Source organism: Heptranchias perlo, chromosome 3 (genome assembly GCF_035084215.1).
Source record: "Heptranchias perlo isolate sHepPer1 chromosome 3, sHepPer1.hap1, whole genome shotgun sequence".
NCBI lineage: Eukaryota > Metazoa > Chordata > Chondrichthyes > Hexanchiformes > Hexanchidae > Heptranchias > Heptranchias perlo.
In genome coordinates this window covers 10,158,470-10,173,341 of record NC_090327.1, presented here as the reverse complement: position 1 = coordinate 10,173,341, position 14,872 = coordinate 10,158,470, and the positions used below count along the sequence as shown (strand labels likewise).

At 43.0% G+C, this 14,872-nt stretch overlaps 1 protein-coding gene across 2 annotated transcripts in view; it reads right to left on the bottom strand.

Moving 5' to 3' along the window:
• Positions 1-14,872, bottom strand: part of LOC137310136 (intermembrane lipid transfer protein VPS13B-like) — an 875,231-nt gene that overhangs the window by 94,645 nt on the left and 765,714 nt on the right. For both annotated transcript variants that reach the window (XM_067978114.1, XM_067978120.1), the window contains exons 39-40: positions 11,285-11,469; positions 5,164-5,360 (exon numbers count right to left, since the gene is read on the bottom strand). In XM_067978114.1, the coding sequence (XP_067834215.1) occupies positions 5,164-5,360; positions 11,285-11,469 (382 nt within the window). The remainder of the gene's footprint in view (positions 1-5,163; positions 5,361-11,284; positions 11,470-14,872) is intronic.

The window sequence follows — 14,872 nt, the reverse complement described above, 5'->3', positions numbered from 1 at the left end:
ATTGTATTTATTCTCTGGACTTTACTAATATAGCAGTTGGCCACGTTTTTCCCTCAAAAAGTTATTGGGAGTTTTGGTTGTCATTCAAAAAACACAGTTTCAAACAGCTGAAAATGGTGTGCAAGCTAAAGTTATTTGTGAGCTACTTGGTGAGAAACGCCTGCTAATAAAAATCTAATTCTGACCTGGAAGTTCAAGGGAAGTTACATATACTGATAATTTTAATATTCAAGAATGGGGTCCAGTCACAGTTAGGTTGTTGTGGGGTGGGGGGAGGTGGAGAAGGAAGAGTGAGCGATACTACTTGTCAGAAACACGAGTTATAGTAGATGCCAGCTTCAATTCTGGGATGACCTTCATCCAAAAGGTCATCAAATCAAGGGCAACATGGGGCAGAATGAAAAAGTGTGGCTCAGTTTGGCTATTTGTACCACAAGGGCAACATACTTCCGCAGGTTTGATTGTTCCATACATCTGGTAAAATCTTTCCATTGTATCAATACGTCTAAGTATTGTAATCTAACAAAGGGGTCACTTAGCAACGGTTGAACATACAGAGAAATTCAATATGTCTAAGTTACTACATTCTTTTACATTCAAAACACATTCCTGATCTCTTAAATAGAAGTTATCTTTGCCAAGTCATCTTTCTTAATTTAAAACAGATAAAGTATTTTTCTAATTCTGCAAATGTACTTGTTATGTATAAAGCAGAAATTAATCCCGTGTCACTCCAAAAGAAAGAAAAATTTTCAACAGGCCAGAATTTGCTGCCAAAATAACGGTGAGTTTAATGGCGCTCGCCGTTATTAATGTTGTAAATTGTCCAACAACTTGTGGCAAGGAAGAGGTACCCTGCGAATTGCGCATCGCTACTAGTTGCTAGATGATTTGCGTAGGTCTGCCGTTAGTCTTGCGAAAACAGCAGCTCATCCTCAACCTCCCCGTGCGTTTCATGAAATTGCTGCATTTGCGCATTAATTACCCATTAAACTCGCCGCACAAAGTCAGAGCTGGTACTTAACAGCGTTTTTAACGACGAGATTTTATGTTTTTGCAATGCCACTCAACCTCTCCGGCCCAGAAGGGGAACAATTGAAACTGTGGCACCTCATTCCCGCAGGTAGTAAATTGTTCCTAGAGATTTTTAAAATGTAAAATTTAAAAAAAAAATTCTAATTTTTCCGCTGTCTCTTTTTTCCTCTCTCTCTTAATCTAATCTTTCTTTCCCTCTCTATTTTTCTTTCTATACTTGATTTGACTCTAATTCACTCTATTTCCTTCTCCATCCTTAAATCTTATTGATTAAGGAGATACACTGTTGGTCCCATCGTTCACTAAGGTCCCAGATGCCCCATTCCCCTCGCCGCCCCGTTATCAGCTCGCACTTCCAGCAACTTGTGGCGCAAAAATTTTTCGAGCTGAAAGGCGAGGGACAAAGTCTAACTAATGGGGCACGCCACGAGAGGCCCCGCTCCAGGAAAATCTGGGCCAACCTATCAGCAATAGTCATGTGATGCAATGTTATGTTTTTGGTTAGAAAAGTAAAAGTGTTCGATTTTCTCTTAATAGGCAGAATTCATTCAATTTAAACAATCACAAGCAATACAAACATAAATGCATTATATCTTTAACTATCTGGCCTCTTCTAACAAAAATCTAATGATTTTTTTTATCTTTTACTGAATCAGTTGGTTCAATGAAGATACTTTACGGGCTGCAGATGAGGTGGGGAAACATGACCTCAAAGGGGGGTGGGGGGGTGGGGGTTACCACACATCCTTGGTCTCCAGATGATATAGAATGGTTTTAGTTTGTATTGATAAACTGATGTGATTCTGCTGAATGCAATGTTGAAGATTATTCCTTTTCCTTTTAATCTGTATTATCCATCAGAACTTTGACTATACCAAGTTAACAGTACTAACTTCCTGGCCCCAAGCAGACTAGCCAATCGAATTTACACCAATCACACACATAAGACGGCTAATTTTCAATGTTTTTTGAACTAGTGTAGGGGTTCAGCCCTGTAGCTACAAGCCATGCCGTAGTCCGGTGAGATGTTGACCACAGTCTCATTTTCAAAGAATCATGGATTGATACAGCACAGGAGGAGGCAATTCGGCCCATTGTGCCTGTGCCGGCTCTTTGAACGTGCTATAAGAACGTGAGAAATAGGAACAGGAGTAGGCCAAACGGCCCCTCGAGCCTGCTCCGCCATTCAATAAGATCACAGCTGATCTTCGACCTCTACTCCACTTTCCCATCTGATCCCCGAATCCCTTGATTCCCTTACAGAGTCCAAAAATCTATCCATCTCAGCCTTGAATGTACTCACTACTGAGCATCCACAGCCCTCTGGAGTAGAGAATTCCAAAGATTCACAACCCTCTGAGTAAAGAAATTCCTCCTCATCTCAGTCCTAAAGGGCCGATCCCTTATCCTGAGACTATGCCCCCTAGTTCTAGACTCTCTAGCCAGAGGAAACAGCTTCTTAGCATCTACCCTGTCAAGCCCCCTCAGAATCTTATATGTTTCAATTAGATCACCTCTCATTCTTCTAAACTCCAGAGAGTATAAGCCCATTCTACTCAATCTCTCCTCACAGGACAACCCTCTCATCCCAGGAATCAATCTAGTGAACCTTCGTTGCACTGCCTTTAAGGCAAGTATATCCTTCCTTAGGTAAGGAAACCAAAACTGTACACAGTAATCTAGGTGAGGTCTCACCAAAGTCCTATACAATTGTAGTAAGACGTCCTTACTCTTGTACTCCAACTCCCTTGCAATAAAGGCCAACATGCCATTTGCCTTCCTAATTGCTTGCTAACTTTTGTATTTGCTAACTTTTTGTATTTCTTGTACCAGGACACCCAAGTCTCTCTGGACACCAACATTTAATAGTTTCTCACCATTTAAAAAATATTCTGTTTTTCTATTCTTCCTACCAAAGTAAATAATCTCACATTTCCCCACATTATACTCCATTTGCCACCTTCTTGCCCACTCATTTAACCTGTCTATATCCCTTTGCAGACATGTTGTGTCTTCCTCACAGCTTACTTTCCCAAATAGCGTTGTATCGTCAGCAAACTTGGATACATTATATTCGGCCTCTTCGTCTCAGTCATTAATATAGATTGTAAATAGCTGAGGCCCAAGCACTGATCCTTACGGCACCCCACTAGTAACAGCCTGCCAACCTGAAAATGACCTGTTTATTCCTACTGCCTGGACATCCTTTTTTTCTTTTTGCATGTCTAACATGCGTTTGGACCATAGGTACCCCATTCTCTACAACTGGGTCATCATCATCGTGTGTACTGGTTTAAGAAGTGCACTGGAGAATATGATTTTAATCCCTTTACAGATGTCTCCCATCTTTTTTGTGAAATGTTTATGTTAAAGTCTGTGCAGCACAGCACAATAAGAGCAGTGTCCCAAGGATCATACTTTTGTTGATGTAACTACATTTGTAAAATGCCCTCCAGCCGAGAGCACTGCACCAGCTGAATTTACACAACCTGACTCGTGATCCTAGCTTCTTTGGTTTGTCTTGCTCCATATTTACGTTTTACATAGATCTAGTACCATAAAAACATTCCCTTTACTTTGAGACATGACTTCCAATAGCAAAAGCAAAATAAGTGCAGAATTTCAATTCATTAGCCAATTAATTGTTTTTGTTAATCTGATATAAACTTAATTTGAAGGGCTTTGTAAGCACATACTAATTATCCCATTTTATACCTTGATAACAATTTTAAAGAGTCATATTTGGAATTTTAACCTCATCTACTAGACAACTCATTAGTGTTATGAGTAAATTTGCAGAGCAGGGGAGTGGGACTAATTGGAGAGCTTTTTTAAAGAGCCAGCCCAGGCACGATGGGCTAAATGGCCTCCTTCTATGCTGTATGATTCTATGACGAGCAAAGTTAGTGTTTTTTTTGTAGTCATCAAGGTCAGGGAAATCAGTGCTACGGAATGAAACCTTAAGGTACTTTTTGCACTCAGTGATAGCTCGAAGCACATAGATGCAAAGCTGTTTCAATGATGGGGGAGAATTTCCTCAAAGTGCTAAGTGTAGCAAAATGGTGAAAAAAATGTTCTTTATGTCCTTATTTATGATTTACACCACTCAAGAGCTGATAGGGGAATGTTGCCTGGTTTAATTTCCATCTCAGAACAGCATATCTTGTTTTTTTTCCCCCCACTTTCCATATGGACCATTCTTAAGGCCTCTGAATGAGGCTGCCAATTCAGTACCAGATTATGGATGGTTTTGTGTTTTGTACGCAGTCACACTCAGAAATTATTGAGACTGCCCAAGCTCATCCTGTGGAGGACCCTTACAACGACAACAACTCGTATTTATATAGCGCCTTTAACGTAGTAAAGACGTCCCAAGGCGCTTCACAGGAGTGTTATCAGACAAAATTTGATACCGAGACTCATAAGGAGATATTAGGACAAGTGACTAAAAGCTTGGTGAAAGAGATAAGATTTAAGAAGCGTCTTAAAGGAGGAGAGAGAAGTAGAGAGACGGAGAGGTTTAGGGAGGGAATTCCAGAGCTTAGTGCTGAAGGCACGGTCGCCAATGGTGGGGCGATGGAAATCGGGGACGCACAAGAGGCCAGAATTGGAGGAGTGCAGAGATCTTGGAGGGCAGTAGGGCTGGAGGAAGTTACAGAGATACGGAGGGGCGAGGACATGGAGGGATTTGAAAACAAGGATGAGAATTTTAAATCTGAGGCATTGCCGGACTGTGAGCCGATGTAGGCCAGCGAGCCCAGGGGCGATGGATGAACGGGACTTGGTGCGAGTTAGGATACGGGCAGTAGAGATTTGGATCACAGCCATTCGACACCAGGTTTTCATCCCATTCATAATCTGGGCTTGGATTTCAACTCAAGTTCCAGGATTCAAAGCCTTGGTTTTGGTTAAAGGTTTGCTGCAGGATTATCTAAAATAAGGTAAACACGAGGACAGGAAAGTTATTTTTCCATGTCAGTTTCCAATAATTAAAAAAAAATCACATTATCATTTGATCCAGGCTGCATGATTGTTAGACAGGCTCCGAAAGTGCAAGAACGGTGTTCTAACCATGCCACTCCACCCAACCCCCACTCCATATGCAATTGTGATATGTTCTAGTCTCACCTTTGTTCTTCTGCAACCTCTTGATTACTATTAAGCACAATTCTCCACAGATCAGAAGCTACAAGCTCCTTCTGGTCATTAGCCAAGGTAATGTTAGGCAGCTGCAGCTCACACACTTTGCTTTCAGAAAGGCTAAATTCACGATAATCCACAAATGCTTGTTGAAGCTCGTCCCAATACTCCAGGCTGCATGGTACCTGTTAACAATGAATAATAGTTAACAATGAAAGAATTGATCTTTATAAAATGAACCTTTAACAGGTCTAGCTGTCTGAGTGTGATGGAATCCTGGGGACAGCTGAACAGAATACTCATTGAGCAGCAATGCATTTACTTGACGAAGAATGATGCAGTCGCCGATGTGACCCAGTCAAATCATCAAAGGCTGGAAGATTCAGACTTTGGGTGGCATTCGCTGAAAAAAAAAACTAGTTCTTTTTCTTGGAAGTTGCTCTCACTTCCAAAACAGAAGGCAAAAAATAAGAAAATATATAAAGGTTAGTTTATAGAAAGAGTCACTAACAATAGGTTAAATTAGGAAAAAAAAGGTAAAATGAAACTCGGGCAAGCAGAAATAAATGCGTAATTTAAGACTTCATGAGGACGTAGACAGACTGGTGAAATGGGCAGACAAGTGGCAGATAAAATTTAACCCAAAGAAGTGTGAAGTGATACATTTTGGTAGGAAGAATGAGGAGAGGCAATATAAACTAAATGGTACATTTCTAAAGGGGGTGCAGGAATAGAGGGTCCTGGGGGTTCACATACACAAATCTTTGAAGCTGTTTTAAAAAAAGCATACGGGATCCTGGGCTTTACAAATAGAGTACAAAAGCAAGGAAGTTGTGCTAAACCTTTATAAATCACTGGTTTGACCTCAGCTACAGTTTTTTTTCTATTCGTTCATGGGAAGACCAGCATTAATTGCCAATCCCTAATTGCCCTCGAGAAGGTGGTGGTGAGCCGCCTTCTTGAACCGCTGCAGTCCGTGTGGTGAAGGTTCTCCCACAGTGCTGTTAGGGAGAGAGTTCCAGGATTTTGACCCAGAAACGATGAAGGAACGGCGATATATTTCCAAGTCAGGATGGTGTGTGACTTGGAGGGGAATGTGTAGGTGGTGTTGTTCCCATGTGCCTGCTGCCCTTGTCCTTCTAGGTGGTAGAGGTCGCGGGTTTGGGAGGTGTTGTTGAAGAAGCCTTGGCGAGTTGCTGCACTGCATCCTGTAGATGGTACATACTGCAGCCATGGTGTGCCGGTGGTGAAGGGAGTGAATGTTTAGGGTGGTGGATGGGGTGCCAATCAGGCAGGCTGCTTTGTCCTGGATGGTGTCGAGCTTCTTGAGTGTTGTTGGAGCTGCACTCATCCAGGCAAGTGGAGAGTATTCCATCACACTCCTGACTGTGCCTTGTAGATGGTGGAAAGGCTTTTGGGAGTCAGGAGGTGAGTCACTCGCTGCAGAACACCCAGCCTCTGGCCTGCTCTTGTAGCCACAGTATTTATATGGCAATCATCAGCGAACATCCCCATTTCTGACCTTATGATGGAGGGAAGGTCATTGATGAAGCAGCTGAAGATGGTTGGGCCTAGGACACTGCCTTGAGGAACTCCTGCAGTGATGTCCTGGGGCTGAGATGATTGGCCATCAACAACCACTACCATCTTCCTTTGTGCTAGGTATGACTCCAGCCATTGGAGAGTTTTCCCCCTGATTCCCATTGACTTCAATTTTACTAGGGCTCCTTGGTGCCACACTCGGTCAAATGCTGCCTTGATGTCAAGGGCAGTCACTCTCACCTCACTTCTGGAATTCAGCTCTTTTGTCCACGTTTGGACCAAGGCTGTAATGAGGTCTGGAGCCAAGTGGTCCTGGCGGAACCCGAATTGAGCATCGGTGAGCAGGTTATTGGTGAGTAAGTGCCGCTTGATAGCACTGTCGGTGACACCTTCCATCACTTTGCTGATAATCGAGAGTAGACTGATGGGGCGGTAATTGGCCGGATTGGATTTGTCCTGCTTTTTGTGGACAGGACATACCTGGGCAATTTTCCACATTGTCGGGTAGATGCCAGTGTTGTAGCTGTACTGGAACAGTTTGTCTTGAGGCGCAGCTAGTTCTGGAGCACAAGTCTTCAGCACTACAGCTGGGATGTTGTCGGGGCCCATAGCCTTTGCTGTTTCCAGTGCACTCAGCCGTTTCTTGATATCACGTGGAGTGAATCGAATTGGCTGAAGATTGGCTTCTGTGATGGTGGGGATATCGGGAGGCGGCCGAGATGGATCATCCAGTCGGCACTTCTGGCTGAAGATGGTTGCAAACGCTTCAGCCTTGTCTTTTGCACTCACGTGCTGGACTCCGCCATTGTTGAGGATGTGAGTGAGGCAGAAACCCTCAACTCATTTAAAAAAATACCTGGACGTGCACCTGAAGAGCCGTGACCTGCAGGGCTACGGACCAAATGTGGGAAAGTGGGATTAGGTTGGGTGGCTCGTTTCTCAGCCAGCGAGGACACGATGGGCCGAATGGCCTCCTTCTGCACCGTAAATTTTCTATGATTCTATGATACCCTCTAGTTTATATTGCCTCTCCTCATTTTTCCTACTGAAAATGCATCATCTTGCATTTTTCTGCGTTGTAATTGTTGGAGGCCAATCACCTCAGCCCCAGGGCATTGCTGCAGGAGTTCCTCAGGGCAGTGTCCTAGGCCCAAGCATCATCAGCTGCTTAATCAACGACCTTCTCCCCATCATAAGGTCAGAAATGTGGATGTTCGCTGATGATTGCTCAGTGTTCAGTTCCATTCGCAACCCCTCAGATAATGAAGCAGTCTGTAGCAAGACCTGGACAACATCCAGGCTTGGGCTGATAAGTGGCAAGTAACATTCACGCCAGACAAGTGCCAGGCAATGACCATCTCCAACAAGAGAGAGTCTAACCACCTCCCGCTGACATTCAACCATCGCCGAATCCCCCACCATCAACATCCTGTGGGTCACCATTGACCAAAAACTTAACTGGACCAGCCACATAAATACTGTGGCTACAAGAGCAGGTCAGAGGCTGGGTATTCTGCGGCGAGTGACTCACCTCCTGCCTCCCCAAAGCCTTTCCACCATCTACAAGGCACAAATACATCCCGACTTGGAAATATATCGCCGTTCCTTCGTCGTCGCTGGGTCAAAATCCTGGAACTCCCTTCCTAACAGCACTGTGGGAGAACCTTCACCACACGGACTGCAGCGGTTCAAGAAGTCGGCTCACCACCACCTTCTCAAGGGCAATTAGAGATGGGCAATAAATGCCGTCCTCGCCAGCGACGCCCACATCCCATGAACGAATGAAAAAAACTCACGTGTTGGATTCTGCCATCATTGAGGATGGGGATATTCATGGAGCCTCCTCCTCCCTTTAGTTGTTTAATTGTCCACCACCCTAGAGTGTTGGGTCCAATTCTGGGCACCACACTTTAGAAAGGACGTCAAGGCCTTGGAGTGGGTGCAGAGGAGATTTACTCGAATAGTACCAAGGATGAGGGGTTTCAGTTATGTGGAGAGACTAGAGAAGCTGGGTTTGTTCTCCTTCGAGCAGAGAAGTTTATGGAGAGATTTAATAGAGGTGTTAAAAATTATCAGGGGTTCTGATAGAGTCGATAAGCAGAAACTGTTTCCACTGGCAGAAGGGTCGGTAACCAAAGGACACAAATATAAAATAATTGGCAAAAAAGCCTAGGAGGAGTTAAGAATTTTTTTTTAAACTCAGCGAGATGTTATGATCTGGAACGCACTATCTGAAAGGGCGGTGGAAGCAGATTCAATAGTAACTTTCAAAAGGGAACTGGATCTCTTCTTGAAAAGGAAAAAATTGCAGGGCTATGGGGAAAGAGTAGGTGAGTCGGACTAATTGGTCGCTCTTTCAGAGAGCCGGCACAGGCACGACGGGCCGTATGGCCTCCTCCTGCTCTGTCGGATTCCATGATTCTAATTTTAAATTTTGGTGATGATGTAAAACGAGTGATATCGGATTGGCCGCCCGACGTACACTCCGCCCGTTGCTTCTTTCCAATGGAAATGAGTGCAGGGCATATAACGAGCGGCCAATCCAATATCGTCCTGTTTTACAACATTGCCAAAACTTTAAATGGCTCCTCAAGTGTTTAAGATTTATATCGAATTGTGTTTTGAATGCATATTTTAGTTTTGTGGGCTTAATATTACAGCAATAAAGCTAGTCTTAACATTGAAGCAGATTTATTACTCCAATATTACTGTCCGTTTCAGTACAGCAGAGTTTGATTTGAAAGCACGAAAAACTAGTCAGCCCACGGAGACCGTTATTTCTTCAGACCTGACAAGTTAAGAGATTGATTTAAACGCTGCACAGGCTACATGCAACAAAAAAAAATCTCCCTCCAATTACATGAGAGAAATGCTTGTATTTTGATAACGTCGCTCATTTTTCAAAGCTACATGTACTACATTCAGGTAAAAAGTGTCCTGGAAGATACTGCATGTAATTATACTGTATGTAATTATACTGTAGTAATATGTTTATATCGTAAATATAACTGATCCAGAAAACAGCCTAAATACTGCACTGAAATCCCTGTGAAACAATGGCTCAGGTGACTCAACAGTAAGTGCTATCAATGTAAAGCAATTAACCATAGAGGTGTCTCAGCCTGTTTCTTCCCCATCCCTCCCTCCCTAAAATAAAGGTGAAGTAACCAAGATTTAATGATTCTTCAGTGTAGCCCCAGATGAACTCCATTTTTCCCAGCTGATTTTCCCCACTTTAACAGGATGTGCCGTTGTTTCTGATGTCCTAATCTCACAGCCACAGAATGATGTTGCCAACTTGCCTCCGGCATTTGCAACTACTAATGAATCCCGCTTTGGATTTCTGCAGCCTTCATTTTAGGATCATTTGAAAACGTTACTCGCAGCTTTTACTGCGTAGATGGTCTAGAGTCGAACTCAGAAACATAGGACATAACTTGACATCGAAATGGATGGGGAAACAGTGCAATGAATCATACAGCACAGAAGGAGGCCATTCAGCCCATCGTGCCTGTGATTTGAAAGAGCCATCCATTTAGTCCCACTCCCACTGCTCTTTCCCAAATAGCCCTGTAAATTTTTACTTTTCCTTTCAACTTTTGCACACTTGTGCTGAGATGTCACACAGCAGTCACGTCAAGGGAGCAAACCTGTTCATCAGGACAGATTTGCAACGATTTGGAAAAGTGCTGTGAAGAGCTCTACACCGTCTATATACAACTGACTAGCTGAATTGTTTTACTAGATGCAAATACCATTTTTAAAAAAATAATGTCAGGAATGGTTGAGAAACCACATGGCTGAGGTGCAGGAACTCAGGATTTCAAAAATTTAAATGCAATCCTCTCTTGGGAAACAAAAAACTTGTGTTCCACAGGAAAAACCTTGCCCAGAGTTGTAGTATTGACTTTTGTAAAGAAGACACAGCTGCGACTTTTTCACCTGTGTCGCCCCACAAGTATTGTGGAATACTGCGCTGCATCAAAATTGTCTTCCTGTCCGGAAAGCCAGGCATGTATAAACACTGCACTGAACTTAACATTTATTTTCCCTTTGGTATTGGGAAATGGTAATTTTAGAGCCCTGGGAAATTTGCACTAAATTTCTGAGGAAACGTGAAAAAAAATTCTGCTTTCAAAATAGTAACTTGCAACAGTATTCAATTTTATAGCAGCCCCACTCCAGACTTTGGTCCATCAGTCCCATCAACAACAAAAAAAAACTCTCCGTGGGACTGATTAGCACAAATTCTAAACCAAACTGAACTATATCCTCACATTTACCTTCTTACCCTGGGGGTAAAAAAAAAATCTGTAAAATAAATTAAATGATAAATAGTTATATAGGTTGTTTTGTGTATATGTCAAGCAATCTTATGGACTACAATCAAAATTGTGTGCGACATTTTTGAAGTGCAATGTTGGAGATTGTAACACTTTTCTAAGTTGGTAATGAACATATTACAATGTGCGCTTGGTTAACGGTAAATTACAGATTGTGTAGATGCTAAAGAAATTCACTTGTCAGTGAGAAACAAACAGTATGAATCAAAACCAGTCCAACAGACCTGAAGGACATCTCCAAGGTCGGCTGTGCTGATGTCGGGATCTTCTGTAGTGTTGAAAGGCACTGGATTAATTCTAACGAGAGTCAGGACACGGGGTTCTGGGTACCTCCACATCATCATCCCTGGACGGTCATCAGTCTCATTGTGAAACACCACTTCAAAAACACTTGGCAACTTTTGTGCGTCTACAAAATATAACAACATAGTTGGAGTTCAGAAGAATGAGAGGCGATCTTATTGAAACATATAAGATTGTGAAGGGGCTTGATCGGGTGGATGCGGTAAGGATGTTCCCAAGGATGGGTGAAACTAGAACTAGGGGGCATAATCTTAGAATAAGGGGCTGCTCTTTCAAAACTGAGATGAGGAGAAACTTCTTCACTCAGGGGATAGTAGGTCTGTGGAATTTGCTGCCCCAGGAAGCTGTGGAAGCTACATCATTAAATAAATTTAAAACAGAAATAGACAGTTTCCTAGAAGTAAAGGGAATTAGGGGTTACGGGGAGCGGGCAGGAAATTGGACATGAATTTAGATTTGAGGTTAGGATCAGATCAGCCATGATCTTATTGAATGGCGGAGCAGGCTCGAGGGGCCGATTGGCTCCTATTTCTTATGTTCTTATAACATAATATACATTTCTAACAATTTAGAATTTCAAATAATCCACAGCACAAGGCAGAAATAGCTAACTTCTCAAAAGAGTTGCTATTTGAATATTGCATTAGGCTTGGTTTATAAAATTCTTAGCTTTAACTCTCAATCTGATTTCTTTCAGAGACAGCTTGCAGTGTTGCTCGCAAAAAAATTTTACCTAACTGGATCCCTCCCAGGTTTCTGGAACAATTTCGGACTTTCAAATCACTCTGTTGAAGGTCATTTGTGATTTGCGTCACCCATCCTTACACAAAGGCAAATTCATTATTGAAGCACTACTATATTCACAAGTTTGGGAAATGAGGATGTTTTTCTCCCTCCAATATATCTCCCCTTCCCTCCTGATGGCACTGATCCATGCTGAAGTACAGGTACACAAGTGCTGGCCATCATCCAGCAGCTATTCTTCATGCATCACTACCTCAAAGCATCTTCCCCCTTCTCCTCTGATATTTTCTAATTGTTTATTTCAGTGAAACCTTCTGCTTATATTCCAACAGCTTTATTAATCCTGCTGTAGGAATAGAAAAAGTGTATTTTTTAAAGTAGGAAGAATAGAAAAACAGAATATTTTTTAAAATGGTGAGAAACTATTAAATGTTGGTGTCCAGAGAGACATGGATGTCCTGGTACAAGAAACACAAAAACTTAGCATGCAGGTACAGCAAGCAATTAGGAAAACAAATGGCATGTTGGCCTTAATTGCAAGGGGGTTGGAGTACAAGAGTAAGGAAGTCTTACTACAATTGTACAGAGTTTTGGTGAGACCTCACCTGGAGTACTGCATACAGTTTTAGTCTCCTTATCTAAGGAAGGATATAGTTGCCTTAGAGGCGGTGCAACAGAGGTTCATTAGATTAATTCCTGGGATGAGAGGGTTGTCCTGTGAGGACAGGTTGAGTAGAATGGGCCTATACTCTGTGGAGTTTAGGTGAATGAGAGGTGATCACAATGAAACATAAGATTCTGAGGGGGCTTGTCAGGGTAAAGGCTAAGAAGCTATTTCCCTGGCTGGAGAGTCTAGAACTAGAGGGCATAGTCGCAGGATAAGGGGTCGGCCATTTAAGACTGAGATGAGGAGGAATTTCTTCACTCAGAGGGTTGTGAATCTTTGGAATTCCCTACCCCAGAGAGCTGTGGATGCTCAGTCATTGAATATATTCAAGGCTGAGACAGACAGATTTTTGGACTCTAGGGGAATCAAGGGATATGGGGATCGGGCAGGAAAGTGGAGTTGAGGTTGAAGATCAGCCATGATCTGATTGAATGGCAGAACAGACTCGAGGGGCCATATGGCCTACTCCTGCTCCTATTTCTTATGTTCTACTCTCCCTCGCTAGACTAAAATTTACAAGGATGTTGGTGTCGTTTCGGTTCAGGTGAAGGCCATCCCTTCGATTTAGCCTTCCCTCGTTCCAGAACTCCCTCCGATGCCCGAGAACGTGAACCTTTCCCTCCCGCCTCGGCCCTGCAGCCACACATTGACCTTGACAGCACGTGGCACAGGAAGCAGTCCAGAGATTACTGCTTTTGCTGTCTTGCTTTACCATCTAATACTTACAGGTGTCAAGACTTGGCTCAGTAGTAGCACTCTCACCTCTGAGTCCAAAGGTCATGGGTTCAAGCCCCACTTCAGGGACTTGAGCACATAATCTAGGCTGACACTTCAATCCAGTACTGAGGGAGTGCTGCACCGTCGGAGGTGCCGTCTTTCAGATGGGATGTTAAATTGAGACCCCGTCTGCCCTCTTAGATGAACATAAAACATCCCATGGCACTATTCAAAGAGGAGCAAGGGAGTTCTCTTGGTTTTCTGTTCAATATTTACCCCTCAACCAACATCATTAAAAAAAGATTATCTGGTCATTCATCTCATTGCCGTTTGTGGGATCTTGCTGTGCTTCCCTAACATTACAACAGTGACTACACTTCGAAAGTACTTCATTGGCTGTGAAATGTTTTGGGACGTCCTGAGGTTGTGAAAGCTGCTGTAGAAATGTAAGTTCTTTCTTTCTTTCCTTACACGGTGAGTACTGGTAAGCTATTCAAATGAAGCATCAAGCTGAGCCGATACATGACCTCATGCAACATCCACACACGTACTTTCTACAGGAGTAATTAGCAGCAGGAACCTTGACTGATTCTTCGACTCTTGAGCTCAGACACACTGAGGCCAGTTGTAGCTCTTTGGCTTAGACCACTTAAATCTGCAGAGACCCGGATCAAGGGTTGGACCTTGCTGGCCTGTACGGCTCAGTTCCATACGGGGCAACACATTTACCAACTGATCCATTTGCGTATCTGTTAAGACGTGTTACATTTCCTCAACCCAATGCGTTCTGACATTATTGATGGCTCCATTTACAGTGACTTTGCCGCAATTCCTTTCAAAACTGGTGTAATCACTTCCTCCTCTAGAGACGTGTAGTCTTTGGGGTGATTCGATGGTACATAAAATAGTTAAAGGACTAGGGTTCATTTCTAGAGGGATAGAATTGAAAAGCAAAGAAATTATGTTAAACTTGTACAGAACTTTGGTTGGACCACACTTGGAGTATTGTGCACAGTTCTGGTCTCCATATTATAGAAAGGATGTAAAGGCTAGGGAAAGGATGCAAAAATGATTCACAAGGATGACACCAGAACTGAGAGGATCCCCTTATCAGGAAAGGCTGAACAGGCTGGGCCTCTTTTCTCCAGAAAAGAGATGGCTGAGGGGTGACCTGATAGAGGTCTTTAAGATAATGATAGGGTTTGTTAAGGTAGACATAGAGAAAGTGTTTCCACTTGTGGGGGGGGTCCAAAACTAGAGGTCATAAATATAAAATAGTCGCTAATAAATCGAATAGGGAATTCAGGAGAAACTTCTTTACCCAAAGAGTGGTAAGAATGTGGAACGCGCTACCACAAGGAGTAGTTGATGCAAATAGCAT